At 40.8% G+C, this 19,489-nt stretch overlaps 1 protein-coding gene across 10 annotated transcripts in view; it reads left to right on the plus strand.

Annotated features, from left to right (window-relative positions):
- Positions 1 to 481: 481 nt before the first annotated feature.
- Positions 482 to 19,489, plus strand: part of SLC25A26 (solute carrier family 25 member 26) — a 162,468-nt gene continuing 143,460 nt past the window's right edge. For 4 of the 10 annotated variants that reach the window (XM_015130409.3, XM_077990214.1, XM_015130412.3 and 1 more), the window contains exons 1-2: positions 482 to 602; positions 16,523 to 16,679. In XM_015130409.3, coding sequence (XP_014985895.3) covers positions 570 to 602; positions 16,523 to 16,679 — 190 coding nt within the window. In that variant the 5' untranslated portion in view covers positions 482 to 569. 10 annotated transcript variants of the gene reach the window in all.

A 19,489-nucleotide genomic window follows, 5' to 3' on the forward strand; every position in this document is an offset into this window, starting at 1 on the left:
GTCAGGAAACTTTTTAAGTATTTTTCTATATCTTTATTTAATAATCTTCTGATAATGAGTTAATTTAATATAAACTCAGATAAAATTTGTTGACAAAACTAAGAGATAAACCAAAATGAAATATCCGATTAGGATTCCGAATCGCGCCTCCAGAGGTTAGTACCGCCCCTCACGACTCCTCCCTTCACCATAGCCACGCCTCTTTTGGGTTTACAGTTCAGAATCACCCCGGCCTCATTCTACGGCTGCTCTCTCCTGGATCCCAGCCGAGGATCTTTTGCTCGCGAGAGTTCCTCCGTCTAGCTGCACACAACGCTGCTGCAGGAAACAGAGGTAAGAGAATTGCCGAGACTTAGCTCGACCACACTCCCCGAGGCCCCGCCCCTCCTCTCTGGCCCTCCTCTTGGCCCGGGTCTTGGGCGTTGCACGTGCAGTTGTTGTGGTTCTACGTCACGTGGTCCCGGAAGTGCACGATAGGCCCGCCTCAAAGATGGCGACGCCTACCGCGCGAGGACGTGATCCGCCTCTGCTCCGGCTTGGATTGCAGCCTTGACGAGGTCTGAGCGACCATGGACGGGCCGGGGTTCATGGCGTCGCTGGTGGTGAGTGCGGGGCGGTGGGGTGGGTCGCTCAGAGTGCCGGCGTCCGGCATTGGAGCCGGTGGGGGTTCTCAGCATTGGCTGTCTTCCGGTTTTGCGCGCTGGACTGTCCTCGGGTTACTGGCAGCCAGGTCTGAGAAGGAGCGCGGGGCTCCCAGGCCACTGGCGGGCCTGGTATCAAGGCTGTGTCTGCGCTGCCAGGTCGTAAGAGACAGGTGGGGGAAGGAAGGGGTACTTGACTCGTTGTCTTTTGCACACTCATTTACTTAAAAGAAAAAAGAGCTTCTATTATACACTGTTAACTACTCTTTTGGGAATTAAAGAACTGTAACACAACGACAAAAACCTTACTCAAGTCGCTCAAAGCCCTTGTATTCGATACTGCCTTTCTTATTTTGCTGCATCTCTTTTCAGTGTTGGCAAATAACATGTCCATCTGTTCATTCAATACATAATCTGCTATTTCTGCCTAGGCTTTGGAGAAATATTGATGAGCACACATAGCTAGCTCATCAGTAACGCTGCGGAGTCAATAGACAGGCTTAGTATTTAATTCCGTAGCAGAAAACTACGAGCATCAACATGTCTTAACAGAAAAAAACAAAAACCAAAAAAAAAAAAAAAACACCTTTACCAAATATTTTGGAGCCTCCAGTAGGGTATATTAGATACAGCAGTTCACAAGACAGAGTTTGGCTTCCTACGTTTTCATTGTGTGGAATGGGCAGTGACAGACAATAAATAATTTAAAAAATGATTTTCATAGGGAAAATGGGGGCCCACAGTGATTTATTCCCTGAATTATCAAATTTTGGTGTTGCAGGTGTTGAGGATAGCATGGTGAACAAGATATACCTGCTCCTAAGGGTCAGGTGTTGGAGACAAAATAGTAAAATGACTGTTGGGATAAATAACAGGTGGGCTAGGTTCAGCGTGTTAGGGGAATATATGGAAGTACGGATGTCTTAGCCAGACTTGTAGGATGATAGCTTTAAATCTAGATTTGTTGAAACTTGTATAAGGTAGGTCTTAGAAATATAAAGAATAATGTTACCGCCTTTTTTTTTTTTTTTTTTTGAAACGGAGTCTCACTCTTCGCCTAGGCTGGGGTGCAGTGGCGCCATCTCGGCTCGCTGCAAGCTCCACCTCCCGGGTTCAGGCCATTCTCCTGCCTCAGCCTCTGGAGTAGCTGGGACTACAGGTGCCCGCCACCAAACCCGGCTAATTTTTTGTGTTTTTAGTGGAGGTGGGGTTTCACCGTGTTCGCCAGGCTGGTCTCGATCTCCTGACCTCGTGATCCGTCCGCCTTGGCCTCCCAAAGTGCTGGGCTTACAGGCGTGAGCCACCGCATCCGGCCAATGTTACCGCTTTTAAGGAGCTTTCCTGTCTAGCTGGTGAGACAGCAGTAGTAGTTTGTCAGCTAACATTCCTGTACCAAGAACTGGGGTAAGCACTTTACATACATTATCCCATTTAATTCTCACAATAATTGAAGTCTTATCCCAATTTTCCAAATGAGGAAACTGGGATACCAAGCGGTTAGATAACTAGTTCAAAATCACACAAGTGAGATCTATTTCGTGTGTATAAGTATTGGAGCTCATATTCCAACCCAGGTGATGTCACTTGGGAGTCGTGCCCTTATCTGCTTCTTGATACTCTCAAGTCAGCAAAGTTTGCAATTGCTAAAACACAGGTGAGTGCTGCAGTTAACAAAATAATGGATTTAGTATATACTTAATTACAAAGTATGATACACATGCAGTAAAGTATACTTTTTTCCCAATGTATTTATAGAGAGTAAAATTAGGATCAATAGGTGGAAGTTTCAAGAAACTAGATATCATTCCAGATAAAGGAAAAACATTTTATTCATTCAGCACATGGTTGAGTTTCCATGTATTCTGCCCACTGGGTATCGTGGTAGGCTTTGTGGATACAGTGGCAGATAACCCCCTTTCAAGTATGGAAGAAAGGCCAACAAAACAGTTGCAGTGAATAAGTGCTGTGGAAGGAAATGAACTGAAGATGTGACAGAGTAGGGAAATATTGGTGAACCTCTTAGATGGAGTGACGAAGGAAAGCCATGAAGAGGTGACATTTCAGCTAAGACCTAAAAGATGGGAAGGGGCTTGAATTTTTGATGATCAGAGTGGGAGGTTCAGTCATGGGGAATGGCTCAAGTGGAAAGAGCTTAGCGTATTCAAGTGGTGAGGCCTAATGGGTAAGGATAACATGGCAGGGGATGGTATGGGTGGGGTAGGCAAAGCCAGCTGAAGTGGGGCTTTGTGGGCTAGGGAAAATAATTTGGATTTCTTCTGAAGTGTAATGGAAGCTATTGAAATGTTTTGTTATCAGAGTAGTACAGAAATGGAGTGGCTATTTTTTAATGTCTTGGAGTGCCTTTGAGACAGGGTAAACACTCCTGAGGGAGTTTGGTTTTGCTTACTACTGTGTAACCAGTACCTGGCACTATATAAGCACTCAGTACTACTTTGAATGAATGAAAAGCCGAGATCGCTGAAGTCTTGAAACTTGGATTTGAAGAATTAAATGAGATAACATTACACATGCGCAGCAGAGCCTGGCAAGTAGCAGACATTGAAATGCTCCCTTCCTAAAGCTTCATGAAGAGGACTGAATAAGTGGAGAGCCTCTGGGATGTTAGTTTTCATTTGGAGCACAGAGTGGGCTATCCAGAAACAAAATCCTCAAATAGTACATTGATCAGTGTATACTTCTAGGAAAGCAACTGGAGCTAAGTATTAGCAACCTAAAGCTATTTATATTAATAACATTTAACTCAGTAAAGACAGAAGCTACTGAAACATGGGACAGAGAGGAAGAATTAGGCAAACAATGGGAAACCCATTTCTTGAACTAGTCTGCAGCCGTAAAAAATAGTGCTTGTGAAGAAAATGTACTATAATTACATAGAAAATGCTTATGAGATAAAATTAAGAGGAAAACGTTGCATGTATGTACATTTGCTTGTGCCTAGTTAAAGCTATGTTAAAACCTATTCCATTCATGGGGGAAAAAAGCCAGATTGAAATACCCCAAAATAACACTCAGTATTTTTGGTGGTAGTATTACATTGTGTAAGTCTGTTCTCATGCTGCTAACAAAGACATACCCGAGACTGGGTAATATAATTTATAAAGGAAAGAGTCTTAATTGACTCACAGTTCCACGTGGCTGGGGAGGCCTCATAATCGTGTGGAAGGCAAAGGAAGAGCAAAGTCACATCTTACCTGGTGGCAGACAGGAGAACATGTGCAGGGGAACTCCCTTTTATAAAACAATGAGTTCTTGTGAGACTTATTCACTATCACCAGAATAGCATGGGAAAGACCCACCCCCGTGATTCAGTTACCTCCCACCAGGTCCCTCCCACAACACATGGGAATTATAAGAGTTACAATTCAAGATGAGATTTGGGTGGGGACACAGAGCCAAACCATATCATTCCACCCCGGTCTCTCCCGAATCTCATGTCCTCACATTTCAAAACCAATCATGCCTTCTCAACAGTCCCCAAAGTCTTAACTCGTTTTAGCATTAACTCAAAAGTCCATAGTCCAAAGTCTCATCTGAAACAAGGCAAGTCCCTTCTGCCTATGAGCCTGTAAAATCAAAAGCAAGTTTATTACTTTCTAGATACAGTGGGGTTACAGGTATTGAGTAAATACACTCATTGCAAATGGGAGAGATTGGCTAGAATGATGGGGCTGTAGGCCCCATGCAAGTCTGAAATCCAACAGGGCAGTCAGATCTTAAAGCTCTGAAATGATCTCCTTTGACTCCATGTCTTACATCCAGGTCATGCTGGTATAAGAGGTGGGTTCCCATGGTTTTGGGCAGCTCTGCCCCTGTGGCTTTGCAGGGTACAGCTCCCCTCCTGGCTGCTTTCATGGGCTGGCATTCAGTGTCTGTGGCTTTTCCAGGCACAGGGTGCAAGCTGTCAGTGGATCTACCATTCTGAGGTCTGGAGGACAGTGGCCCTCTTCTCACAGCTCCACCAGGTGATGTCCTGGTAGGGACTCCCCTATTGGGGCAGCCACATTTCCCTTCCACTCTGCCCCAGTAGAGGTTCTCCAGGAGAGCCCCGCCCCTGCAGCACACCTCTGCGTGGACATCCTGACGTTTCCATACATCATCTGAAATCTAGGCAGAGGTTCCCAAACTTCAGTTCTTGTCTTCTGCACACCCACAGTACCAATACCACGTGGAAGCTGCCAAGGCTTGGGGCTTGCATCCTTCGAAGCCATGACCTGAGCTCTACCTTGGCCCCTTCTAGGCATGGCTGGGACACAGGGCACCAAGTCCTGAGGCTGCACACAGCAGGAGGGCCCTGGACCCAGCCCAGGAAACCATTCTTTCCCCTCCTAGGCCTCTGAGCCTGTGATGGGAGGGGCTGCCATGAAGGTCTCTGACATGCCCTGAAGACGTTTTCCCCATTGTCTTGTCAATTAACATTTGGCTCCTGGTTATTTATGCAAATTTCTGCAGCCAGCTTGAGTTTTTCTCCAGAAAATGGGTTTTTCTTTTTACCACTTCATCAGGCTGCAAATTTTCCAAAGTTTTATGCTCTGTCACCTCTAGGATGCTTTGCCACTTAGAAATTTCTTCTGTCAGATACCCTAAATCATCTCTCTCAAGTTCAAAGTTGCACATATCTCTAGGGCAGGGCAAAATGCTGCCAGTCTCTTTGCATAGCAAGAGTGACCTTTACTGCAGTTACCAACAAGTTCCTCATCTCCATCAGAGCCCACCTTGGCCTGGATTTTATTGGCCATATCACTATCAGCATTTTACTCAAAGCCATTCAATTTTCCAGGAAGTTCCAAACTTTCCCACATCTTCCTGTCTTCTGAGCCCTCCAAACTGTCCCAGACCCTGCCTGTTAACCATTCCAAAGTCGCTCCCACATTTTCAGGTATCTTTATAGTAGCATCCTAGTCTTGGTACCAGTTTACTGTATTAGTCTGTTCTCACACTGCTGGTAAAGACATACCCAAGACTGGGTAATTTATAAAGGGAAGAGGTTTAATGGACTTCCAGTTCCACATGGCTGGTGGAGGGGCCTCACAATCATGGTAGAAGGCAAGGGAGGAGCAAAGTCATGTCTTACATGGCTTCAGATGAGAGCGTGTGCAGGGGAACTCCCCTTTATGAGATCATCAGTTCTTGTGAGACTTATTCGCTATCACCAGAACAGAATGGGAAAGACTTGCCACCATGATTCAGTTACCTCCCACCAGGTCCCTCCCACAACATGTGGGAATTATGGGAGCTACAATTCAAGATGAGATTTGGGTGGGGACCCAGAGCCAAACCATTTCATATGTGTTCTTTTTATTTTTTTGAGACAAGGTCTTGCTCTGTTGCCCAGGCTGGAGTGCAGTGGTGCTGTCTCAGCTAAAGTGATCCTCCCACCTCAGCCTCCTGAGTAGCTGGGACTAGAGACATGCATCAACCACGCCTGGCTAATTTTTTTAATTAAAAAGTTTCTTGTTTTGTAGAGACAGGGTCTTGCCGTGTTACCAGAGCTGGTCTTGAACTACTGGCCTCAAGCAATCCTCCTGGCTCGGCTTCAAAGTGCTAGGATTACAGGCATGAGCCACTGAGCTCAGCCCATGTTCTTATAATTTTTAGAACTTTTTTTTTTTGTAGGCAGAGGTTTCTTGTAGAGAGAGGTTTCACAGTTATGAGCCACCACCCCTGGCTGACCCTAAGAATTTTTGTCAAAACATTAAAAACACTTTGGTTGTAAATATATAGGGGAAAAGTTGCAAAGCTGATATTTACTTAGTACACTGTAATTAAAAACATTAGAAACATTAATAACTTAATTTTTTGGACAAAACCTTATCAATAGTAGTTTGAACATTTGCTTGTGTTCTCATTATGTATTACAGATGAAGCATCTTTTTATGCCTTGGCAAGTTGTCATACTGCTTTCTCAGTTTGGATCAACTTCTAACATTTTATTTTTTGTGCTTTCCATGTTGTGAGTTTCTTTATTGTGAAGACTTGCTGGCATAACTTACTCTGGGACATTTTCATCCTTTTCATTGCAACTACTTTCCTCATTTATGTTAAGTTTGCTCTCACTTATTTTTTCTAGTTACTTATCTAGATTAATGACAGCAGTGTGAGTATTTCCATGGCCAGCTGTTTCTTCTGTAACACCATTTATGTTTGATTTTCATTTAACTTTGTGTTACCACTTTGCATTTTGTTTTTGCATTTTCATCTTTGTTCATCAATTTTCTATGTATTTTTATAAAATGTCCTGTGCATTTATTACTGGGAGATGAGGTAACACAACTATTTGCTGTCTGTGCAATATGCAGTGACTTCTGTTAATTGCATTGTGATTTGTAGACTGAACAAGTGGTAACGTTTACACTTTATCCAGTTACTCATAGTTAATATGCTGTGGTAACTGAAATTTGCCCTGGGTTGTTGGGAGATTCATGTTATTTAAGTAAATCATGGTAACTGAAATTCATGTATGTAGGTACCATGCAAAGTGAGGACTGCTTGTAGTTTTTTTTTTTTTTTCCTTTTCCTGTTTTTAGTGAGATGATTTTTGGCTGTCATCTGGGGAACTTTTTCATAATACTTGGGTGTCTTCTCACTGGACCTACACTTCTGCTGAGAACCACTGGCAGGCAGTAGGAGACTTGAGGGGGACAATGTGGGTTATGATGGGAGGGGTTCTTGGGTGGAGTGAAGAAAGGTAATATGAATGAAGTATTGGGTATACTATTAAAAGAGGTTTTCTGTTTTTTTGTTGTTCTTGTTTTGCCTCATATCTTTTCTGGATAGCGGCCTCCTAGTTTTCAATTTGTAGTAAAGGGTATCTTTGAAGTAAAGATTATCTCCAAATTTATAAGAAATTGAGAATTATGCTTCTCTTTCTCAGGACTTGTGTGACTTGTTTCTTTTTGGCATTTATGTCAGAGTGAGCAAGTCTTCCCTTTTTGCTTGCTTTTGTGTTGAGCAAGAAATTATCTAAACACAAGTATATTCCAAATTTTGCTCAGCCCGTGGAGCATGCAAAGCACTGCTTGGAGACCACCAATATGCAAGGACCACAGTTGAGAACCACCGATGTGATGGAGGCATTTTTTTGTGCATTTCTAGTACCCAGAGATGGGACTACCTTTTTTTTTTCTCATTTTTCTTCCTGTTTAACAAAAACATACTTGGGAAGTTTTAGTATTTGATAACTTAGCTGTAAGTGACTTGTTAATGTGCTTTTGTTACCACTTACAAACCTTACTACTACATGTTGAAAGTTGCTTTAAATATTAAATCTTTTGTAATACAGACAAAAGTTGAGTAACGTTAATTAAATTCCAAATAAAGGAAAGATAAAAGTTTCACGCACAATTATCTCACCCCCCACAAGGCAGCTTTTACACGCCTAACCAGATACATTTGTTGGCCTTTGCTCTGTTATTTGGAGTTGAATTCCTCAAAAATATGGTCCCCCACCTTCATGGATTTAGAGTCTAGTAGGAGGCAGATGCTATACAAAACTTAATTATGTAATTCCACTTGCTGGTAAAACTTAACTGTTTACTGAGCACTTTAAAAGTGTGTATGCAGCTTTTTCATAGCTGAGGTCATATAGGTACAATTTTATAGTCTACTTAAAAAATTAACATGTAAGTTTGAATACAAGAATCATAAAGCAATTTGAACACTAGTATTTCTCTTAAGTTTTTGAAGTTGATGCTGAATGTTCCTGTCATGCATTGCATGATTTGGTTTCTGTTGAGTCAGTTCACTGGGGATTCTTGTCCAGAGAGCAGAATTTGAAAAGAGCTTTTAATTCATTATTGCTAGTGAAAATTTGGATTTACAGATTTTAATATATGAATTTGTCAATTGAGTTGAATATAGGAATGTCATCTTCAGTCTTTGGTAAAGTACTCTAGGCTTTTGCATGGTTTTTAGTATTTCCATGTCAGTATTGGTAACAGCAAGCTTTGAAGGATGTTTATAGTAACATAATTCTAAAAATAATAGTTCCTGTTTATTGATACTTGATTAAGGGCCAGGCATTTTGCTAACCGTATAACAGGTTCATCTAATTGTGTTTAGTTCTCATTTATTTAATTCTCAAAAACTGTGAAGTGTAGGTACTCTTTTCCCTGTTTCATGTGTCAAGAAACACAGGCTTGGAGAAGTTAAATAGTTCTACTAAGAAGACTGATATGGTTTGGCTGTGTCCCCACCCAAAATTTCATCTTGAATTGTAATCCCCATAATCCCCATGTGTCAAGGACGAGACCAAAGGTGGAGGTAATTGGATCATGGGACGATTTCCCCCATGATGTTGAGTGAGTCTCATGAGATCTGATGGTTTTATAAGTGTCTGGCATTTCCCCTCTTTCAGTCACTGTGTCCTGCTCCCCTGTGAAGAAGGTGCCTGCTGCTCCTTTGCTTTCTGGCATAATTGTAAGTTTTCTGAGGTCTTCCCAGCAATGCGGAGCTGTTAGTCAACTAAACACTCTTTTCTTTATACATGACCCAGTCTCAGGTATTTCTTTTTTTTTTTTTTTTTTTTTTTTGAGACGGAGTCTCGCTCTGTCGCCCAGGCTGAAGTGCAGTGGCCGGATCTCAGCTCACTGCAAGCTCCGCCTCCCGGGTTTACGCCATTCTCCTGCTGCAGCCTCCCGAGTAGCTGGGACTACAGGCGCCCGCCACCTCGCCCGGCTAGTTTTTTGTATTTTTTAGTAGAGACGGGGTTTCACCGTGTTAGCCAGGATGGTCTTGATCTCCTGATCTCGTGATCCGCCCATCTCGGCCTCCCAAAGTGCTGGGATTACAGGCTTGAGCCACCGCGCTTGGCCAGTCTCGGGTATTTCTTCATAGCTGTGTGAGAACAGACTAATACAAAGACCAAGTTGAAAATGAAGTTAGATCTGGTTGATGCCAAAGCTGTGTTCTTAGGCAGTACTTAATTTGAAATAATTCCTGGAGAAATGGAAGAATAATCAAGTCAGATTCTGGAACCATTATTATTGTATTCTTGAGAATACTCTCACTAAAACAAAACAAAACAAAACTGAGCAATCACAGTTCTTTCCATTAGGAGGTAATAGTAAGCAGAGGTTTCTGGAGAAGTCCCCCTGAATATTCTACAAAGTGGTCAGGGTGGCTGGGGAATGCTGGGAAGAATAGCAGCTGGTAGCTAACCCTGGCTTTTGGTTGTCACAGGTGCGGTGGCAGACCAGAACAGGGACCACCAAGCAGTGCTTGACTGCAAGATTTCTTCTGAACATTTCATCTTTTTACAAAGTGTTATCTCATCATCCCACATTTCTATTTTAGTAACCCTGCTACATAAGAGACACTGGGTTAGATATTTAGGAAGACAGAGGTGACTGACTGATTTGGTTTCTACTCTGAAGGATCTTCATGTCAGACATCATGGTTAGTACCAAAAGCGAAATATAAACAACGTTATATGCTAGAGTCAAGGACATAGCATTTAACTGTGACTGGAAAATTGGGAAAGGCTTTATGAGGAATGTGGCTTTGGGTTGCAGCTTAAGAACCAAGAGGATTTTGTCAGGGGCATGTGTGTGCATGTGTGTATGTATTGAGGTGGAGGTGATGGTGGTCTACTGGCTGCAACAGGCAGGAGACAAGGATTAGAAGGGAATTTTAGGCCGGGCGTGGTGGATTATGCCTGTAATCCCAACACTTTGGGAGGACAAGGCGGGCAGATCACCTGAGGTTGGGAGTTTGAGACCGGCCTGACCAACATGGAGAAAACGCATCTCTACTAAAAATACAAAAAACTAGCCGGGCGTGGTGGCTCATGCCTGTAATCCCAGCTACTCAGGAGGCTGAGGCAGGAGAATTGCTTGAACCTGGGAGGTGGAGGTTGCGGTGAGCCAAGATCGTGCCATTGCACTGCAGCCTGGACAACAAGCGCGAAACTCTGTCTAAAAAACAAAAAAAAGAAGGAATTTTAGACTGAGGGAAAAACCTAAGCAAAAGCACAGGAATGAGAATTTTTAAGGAAACAGCCGGGTGCAGTGGCTCATGCCTGTAATCCCAGCACTTTGGGAGGCCAAGGCAGGTGGATCACCTGAGGTCAGGAGTTCAAGACCAGCCTGGCCAACAGGGTGAAACTCTGCTTCTACTAAAAATATAAAAATTAGCCAATCATTGTGGTGTGTGCCTGTAGTCTCAGCTACTCCAGAGGCTGAGTCAGGAGAATCGCTTGAACCTGGGAGGCAGAGGTTGCACTGAGCCGAGATCATGCCACTGCACTCCAGACTGGGTGACAGAGCGAGACTCCATCTCAAAGAAGTTGTTTCAGGACATGTTTGAGATGTTCGAGTAGTCAGATTGGTTGAAAACTCCAAGGTCTATAGAGGGTGAAGCTGCAGAGGAGGCAGCTTAGGGTCAGTGGGTTGAGGTTCTTAGTTACCATTTGCTGAGTGGCTTTTATATATCAAGTACAACCAGTAAATTAGAGATTTTTTTTTTTTTTTCCCCAGGGGAAGCATTAATTTTGAATGGCTTAGCTTTTATATATTTGTAATATTCATTACAAAACTTGAGCAAATAAAAGATTAACAAGATAGTAATAATATTTCTCATCCTGAATCTCTTTCCATAGAGGCAGTAACTTCTAGCAATTTACTGTTTATGCTTCCAGATTTCTAATTATGCATATACAAATAGTTACACTTTTTTTAAGATGGGATTATATAGCATGTTTTGTTTTATAGCTAATTTGATTAAGAATATAGTGTATGTTTCTGTGCCAATAAGTATGGATTGAACTTTTTTTTTTTTTTTTTTTAAATTAGAGAGAGGATCTTGCTCTGTTGCGCAAGCTGGAGTGCTGGGCAGTGGCGTGATCATAGCTTATTGCAATCTCACACTCCTGGGCCCCAGTGAGCATCCCATCTCAGCCTCCCAGCAGCTAGGACTGCAGACATGAGCCACTGCACCCAGCCTACCTTGTTGTTTTAAAGGCTGTGTAGCAATTCATTATTTGTGTATAACTTAATTTACTTAACAAGACCCCAGTGGATGGACTTTGAGGCTGTTTTCAATTTTTTTATTATTACAGAAATGGTGTAGTAGACATTCTTGTATATTTGTGCATTTATTTCTGTGGAAGAAATGCTTAGAAATAAAATTAACTGGGTCAAAGGGTTTGATAATTTAAAATGTTAATTTTGCCAAATTGTCCTCCAGTAGATTATGGTAATGTTTTCATTAACAGTGCCCATACCCATTCTTCATATTTTAAATTTTTTCTAATTGGGAAAACATTTTGTTTTTATTTGATAATTAATGATGGAGAATCATATTTTCAAATTTTTGTTAGTCATTTATATTTTTCTTTTGGGAATTGCCTGGTCCTGTCTTTTGCTATTTTTTAAAAAAGTTCAGTGTACCTTTTTAGTGCCTTCTAAAATATAGATAGTAACCCTTTATTAGAGCCATTGAGTGCCTCCCATTAATATGTGGTGGTGCTGGGAACATATTAGTAAACAAAACAGATAAAGATCTTATGGTTTAATTGGACTGGTACTGAACAAATGGTCAGAGGCAAAACTATGTAATTAAAATTGTGTTCAGTGCTTGGCAAGAGGATCTAAACCTGAACTGGAGATTAGGAGGCATTTGTACGAAGTCCTTGAAATGAGGAAGATCAGATGATTTAGAGGAAAAGATCCAGGTGGAAAGAAAGGACTGAGCAAAGGGCACATAGTGCAAGTTTTGGGAGCTGGAGGGGCTCCAGAATTTCCAGAGCCTGGAAGGCTGTGCTAGGGTTTTCTTCATCCTTGGGGCTGTTGGAAAGTTTGGAAGATTTATAGGCTGGAGAGTGGCAAGATGAAATTTGGATTTTATGAAAATGATTAGTACAGAGAGGCAGCGAGCACTGCAGGGAGAAGGAATGGGCAGTAGGGAAGGCGACAAGTATGTCAGAAAACAGAAGTGGCAGTTCTGCAGTGAGGAAGATGGTGATTCAGGTCATGGGTGGCCACTTCATTGTGGAGGAAACCGAGACTGTCAGGGAAATGTTTCCCTTGAGAAGCCATGTTAATATTAAGGCTGGTTCTTCTTAGCTGTCATTTAGGCCCGTGACCTGTGTTGATTTTGCTTAGTTAAATTACGCAGATGATTCGGTTTTGTCCTAGAGGGACAGCGGTGATGCTGTTTTTATGGTGTGCCCTCCCTCTTTTGAGAAAAAAAGTTTTATGGCGTGTAATTCCGACCTATCACTTCTCAGAGTAATTGCAGAGCACTAATTAGGCACTTCCTCTCTACAGCCTGCCAACACTTCATACATTTATTAACTTAAGGTAGAGACATGTATTTTATCTATAAGATATTGAGGTCTAAATACATTGTGATGCTCTAGCAAGATTTGCTGGTTATCTGGGTTATGTCCTATTTCTTTGGATTTTTTCTAGTTAGAATTTTTCAGTATAAGCTATCATAAATTATGAAACGAATCACTTGCCTGATAACTTTCTGATAAATGATTATAACAAAATTTTCAGACTAAAGAATAAGAGTTTGATAGAGTTCTTTATAATTAGGTTGTTACTGGCTTATATATTTTTTACTTATTTACATACAAAACAATATTGATATAGGCATTAAGGTTTTTGTTTAAATCTGAAGTATGTGGTTGTGTGGCTGAATATATAGGTATTCTTATTCAGGTTCTCTGTTAGCTGTTTTTTTTTTTTTTTTTTTTCAGTCTCATGAATTTAAATGCCATTTGAGTTAAATAGAAGTTTGAAATCGATAGAAGTGATTGGTAATCCTTGAGTCATGTTTCACCAGACAAGTAGATTGAATCTGGTCATTTTTTTCCTCAGAAGTTAAGAATTGTGATGAAAGAAAGATTAGAGAATCAATACATGTAAAGTAGCCAACTGGATTAAAAGAGTAATTATTGATTAAAATTTAGCAGTAGATAGTGTTTCTCTGAATCCTCACCTAAGATTAAAGAGAAAATGAGAGGGAAGTGCAGCATGTTTTTAAATAATCTAGTCACATGAGACATTTTCACCAGGATTCTATTCTCTCTGTATTTTGAGAAAATGAAGAGGCAGGCAAACTGTTTACTTACCAAATTATTATTAGAGACGAGGTCTCCCTGTGTTGCCCAGGCAAGCATAGTGGCTATTCATGGGCACAATCATAGCTCACTGTAATCTCAAACTCCTGGGCTCAAGCGATCCTTCTGCCTCAGCCTCCCAGGTAGCTGTGATTACAGGTACGTACCACCATGCCTGGCTCTACTTACTGAATTTTATAAAAATCCTGAAACAAGAAGTAAGAAGAATTTTGACGATTGGCCTTTTTGCTTTCCTGCATTACTTGTGAACTTTTTGCCATGACTTAGGGAAGGCCACCTTTATGTCCAGAAAGAAATCCCACATTATTGGATATTCTTTTGGTACTACTTGGTTTCCCTACTGGCACATCTCTGTGCCCTTTTGGGTGACGTCTTCTTAGGTAATTTGCTGAGTAGAACTTCAGGGTCTTTGGGCTTCTTTCATGTCTTTGGGCTGATCATGAAGTATAGTATTGCTATTTGTAGTAATGTACTTGTCTAGTGTAAATTAATTTTTAATAATTAACCTGTGCTAGTTAATTTGAAAATAGGTATTGGATTTATCATTAAAGTATTTCATTTTTCCAGTTAACTCCTGGGATGGTTTTATGGTGAGCGGTAAGTAAAACAGATAGTATTTGCTAGGTACTAAGCTTTGTGGCATCTGCACATTTTGTAAACTTAAAGGATGGAAACAATCAGTTTGAACTTCGGTTGTATGTTTGAATAATACTGATTCTTTTTTTTCCTTTGTCATGAAATGTATAGTTTAAAAATGTATATTTTTACTTTTTGAATAGGTGATGTATTCACATGGTTCTGATTTCAAAATTAGCAAAAATTAGCAATTCAGTTAAAAAATTGTATAGGAAAGTTTCCTCTTTATAGTGCATTTGTCTGCCTACTGTAAACTGATTTTAACTCACATCTTTAAATGATGCCTTTCGATCTGGGTGATCTTTTCATATCAGAACAAATGTTATGTTTTTGTCTTTTTCACTAATAAGTAGTGCATGTGTATTGACTTTTTTGAGACCTACATTTTGAAACAACTAATGATCCTTGTGAATCCAGATCTGTATTTTAATAATCACACATGTGAGGATTCATACGTATTAGCCTTTCTTTGATGCTCTTTGTGTTCATATTTTTTCAATTTGTTTTCTTTGACTAAGGTGTAACGAGTTTAAACATATTCTACATACGTGTCACTATAATCTTGAGGTACAGAGTTAGTTCTTAATCATTTTTTTTCCCCTAAAATCCATTTAGCAGGAATTAATCAGTTTTTAAAGTACAGCTTCCCCAAAGCAACATGGTATCTCTTGGGAGATTACTAGTTTGGGCCAGATTTTAATTTCCTTCAGACATTTAGCTCTTTAAAAAAATCAATTTATTCACTTGATTAAAAATTATCAAGGAATTTTCAAATACATTTAAAGCCGAAGATAATACTATATGAGTTCTTAGATGTGTGGTTATTAAAATACAGATCCAGATTCACAGAGATCATAAGCTGTTTCAAAATTCCAGTCTGAAAGGAGTCAATTCGGATTCACTGCTTATTGGTTAAGACAACAGTATAACATTTGGTCTGATGTGAAAAGATAAAGATAAATTGTTTAAAAAAAAAAAAGTACAGAATAGTGCATATTGTACATCATCTTTTCTTTTTAAAGAAAATGAAACTATATGTTCATACATGCTTGTGTATGTTTAAAGTAACTTTGGAAAGATACAGCAAGAAACCAATAAAAGTGGTTTACCTGAGTTATTAGGAACAAGGTTGGAAGGAGACTTTGAGCTGTTGACCTTTTTTTGAAGTTTATTTGTTGCTCTTGTTGGCTATTTATTTGTTTTTAAGACACAGGGTCTTGCTGTCACCTATACTGGAGTGCGGTGGCAGGATCATAGCTCACTGAACCCTTGAACTCCTAGCTGAAGTGATCCTTGTTCTTCAGCCTCCCAAGTAGCTGGAACTACAGGCATGTGCCACCATCCCCAGCTTAATTTTTTATTTTTTGTAGTGATGATGTCTCACTGTGTTGCACAGGCTGGTCTCGAACTCCTGGCCTCAAGTAATCCTCCCAGTTCTGTCTCCCATACTGCTGGGAGGCATGAGCCATTACATCTGGCTTTTTTTTTTTTTTTTTTTTTTTTTTAGCTTTTTGAACCATGTGAGCACTGTATCAACAATGAATTTAAATTTTGTTTAAAAATTTTTTTATTAAGGCCGGGCGTGGTGGCTCAAGCCTGTAATCCCAGCACTTTGGGAGGCTGAGACCGGTGGATCACGAGGTCAGGAGATCGAGACCATCCTGGCTAACATGGTGAAACCCCGTCTCTACTAAAAAAAATACAAAAAACTAGCCGGGCGAGGTGGCGGGCGCCTGTTGTCCCAGCTACTCGGGAGGCTGAGGCAGGAGAATGCCGTAAACCCGGGAGGCGGAGCTTGCAGTGAGCTGAGATCTGGCCACTGCACTCCAGCCTGGGCGACAGAGCGAGACTCCGTCTCAAAAAAAAAAAAAAAAAAAAATTTTATTAAAATTTGATTTAAAAAGAAAATTTAATATAAAGTTTACAACTTAAAAATATATCACAATAATGGCTATTTTCTCAGGAAAACTTCTAGATTTAGACTGAAGGTCCTTTGTGCTGCAGAAGTTGTGGACTGAAAGGAATGAGAAATGTGCTTTAAAGACTGTCTTTTTCCTGTCTTTGCCCCCAAGTGGCAGAGGGCTTATTTTGTTGTAACCTTTTTTTTTTTTCCTTTTTCTTCCCTCTTTTGTTTTCAAAGGCTGGTGGGGTAGCAGGTGTTTCTGTTGACTTGATATTATTTCCTCTGGATACCATTAAAACCAGGCTGCAGAGTCCCCAAGGATTTAATAAGGCTGGTGGTTTTCGTGGAATATATGCTGGTGTTCCTTCTGCGGCTGTTGGATCCTTTCCTAATGGTAAAAAATTATATTCTCACTTCTGTAAAGCCATGATAAGATTGGATTTTCAGAATGGTGTGTGGTCTTACCCACATAGAATTCCTTGTGTGTTGAAGCTTATCTTCTGAATTTACTTCTTTAACCTGTTGTTGTTATTTTTTATTTATTTTAGTCAGGGTCTCACTTTGTCGCCCAGGTGGGAGTGCAGTGGTGAGATGATAGCTCACTGCAACCTTGACCTCGAGGCTCAAGCCGTCCTCCTACCTCAGCCCCCTAAGTAGCTGGAACTACAGGCGTGCACCACCATGCCTGGCTAATTTTTCTGTTTTTTTGTAGAGAATGGGTTTTGTCATGTTGTCTAGGCTGGTCTTGAACTCCTAGGCTCAAGCAATCTGTCCACCTTGGGCTGCCAAAGGCTGGGATTATGGTAGTCATGAGCCACTGTGCCGGGCCTAACCCATTATTTTTGACTCAGATAGTGTTATAGATTCTATTTCGATATATTTGTAATAGGAAAAAAAAAAAGCAATCTTTAAAAAATGGTTTTTGTTGTTAAAATTTCCAGCTAGAATCCTTAAAGTGTTATTTTAATGTTGTGATTCCTCAGAACAATCATTCTCAACTTTGCCTGCACATTAGAATCTACTGGGAAGCCTTAAAAAGTACTGATGTCCTGTGTCACCCTAGAAGTTTAATTGGTCTAGGCTTTGCCTGGGTATCAGGAGTTTTAATAACTTCCAAGGTGACTCCGGTGTGAAGTCAGGTTTGATGATAGCTGCTTTGGAGCATCTTAGAGAGCAGGTGAACCTAGGAGGCATTAAACATTTCTATCCTAATTAAATTGCTCTTAGATGATGCAAGTGTTTCTCACTAATAATCTCCTGGATACTCTCCTTCCAGTGTCTTTTGTTTTGGTTCTGAAGTCATGTTATGTGACTTATGACGCTCTTACCCTTTAGTCAGTGTAATCTGTTTTGTTTAATCTGCTTCTTGGTATACTGTTTGCAGATACTTATTTTAATTGTTTACTGTTGGATGCCTCTAGTGGCCTCCAAAAGTAAACTAAAGCAACAAAACAAAAAAATCACCACACATAAGACACACCCACAAAACCACAGCTCTAGAAGATTCTTAAATTCTAGGGTTTGCTTTCATTTTTTCACAGGATGATTCATGAGAATTTTTTTCTCTTATGTTAACCTGACATTTAAATGTTCAATCTGTGAGCATAGCATTCATACAAAGATTTGTAGTGCAAAGAGAAAAATAGTATTTCTGTTTCTTTTTTTCTCCTGCCCTTCCCCATCCCCCAGCCATCATTAGAATGGCAAACTGTTTTGGTCATCCTTGCATTTCTGTGTATGTTAATACTTTGAGTAATTGTAACAAGTCGTTAACTGAGCATCCACTCCATGCCAAGCATAGTTTTAAGTATGTGAGAGGGTCATGGGTTCCCCAGTTTGTCCACTTTGCAATCACCTGATTACTGAAGAGCTTAAACAAATACAGTTGACCCTTGAACAATGTGGCGGTTAGGGGTGTCAACGCCCTGTGCAGTCAAAAATCGGAATATAACTTTTGACTTCCCCAAAACTTAACTACTGATAGCCTGCTGCTGCCTTAATGATAGCATAAACAGTTGAGTAGCACATACTTTGTATGTGTGTTAAGATATGTATTAACATACATTTATGTGTTTTTTTATTTTTATTTTTATTTTTTTATTTTTTTCAAGACAGAGTCTTGCTTGTCACCGCCCAGGCTGGAGTGCAATGGCGTGATCTCAGGTCACTGCAACCTCCAATTCCTGGGTTCAGGTGATTCTCCTGCTTCAGCCTCCTGAGTAGCTGGGATTACAGGCACACGCCCCCACACCCGGCTAATTTTTTGTATTTTTAGTAGAGACAGGGTTTCACCATGTTATCCTGACCTCATGTGATCCGCCTGCCTTGACCTCTCAAAGTGCTGGGATTACAGGCGTGAGTCGCTGCATCCGGCAAATGTTTTATATACTGTATTCTTACAACAATCAGGTAAGCTAGAGAAAAAATATTAAGAAAATTGTAAGGAATGGCCGGGCGCGGTGGCTCAAGCCTGTAATCCCAGTACTTTGGGAGGCCGAGATGGGTGGATCACGAGGTCAGGAGATCGAGACCAACCTGGTGAACAGGGTGAAACCCCGTCTCTACTATAAAATACAAAAAAAAAAAACTAGCCGGGTGAGGTGGCGGCGCCTGTAGTCCCAGCTACTCGGGAGGCTGAGGCAGGAGAATGGCGTGAACCCGGGAGGTGGAGCTTGCAGTGAGCTGAGATCCGGCCACTGCAACTCCAGCCCGGGAGACAGAGCGAGACTCCGTCTCAAAAAAAAAAAAAAAAGAAAATTGTAAGGAAGAGAAAACGTATATTCAGTAAGTGGAAGTGGATCATCATAAAGGTCTTCAGGTTGAGTAGGCTGAGGAAGAGGAGAAAAAAGAGGAGCTGGTCTTGGTGTCTCAGGGGTGGCAGAGGCAGAAGAAGTAGAGGAGGTGGAAGGGGAGGCAAGAGAAGCAGGCTCACATGGTGTAATATTATGGAAATATATCATAGTTTCTGTCTCACATTTTTGCTGTTTCATTTCTCTGAAAATGATTCTATATGGTACCAATCCTTTCACCATTTGCTTTAGTTTCAGTGCCCATATTGTAGAAGCGTCCTCATCATAAAAGAAGTCAAAAGCAGTCTTTAATAATCAGAACCTTTCTGCTAGATTGTCTGATGTCATTTTCTTTTCTGGCACTCCGTCTTCTACATCTTCTCCCTTGTCATTTGACACTGGTTTGGAAGCACTC

Source organism: Macaca mulatta, chromosome 2, assembly GCF_049350105.2.
Source record: "Macaca mulatta isolate MMU2019108-1 chromosome 2, T2T-MMU8v2.0, whole genome shotgun sequence".
In the NCBI taxonomy this organism is placed as follows: domain Eukaryota; kingdom Metazoa; phylum Chordata; class Mammalia; order Primates; family Cercopithecidae; genus Macaca; species Macaca mulatta.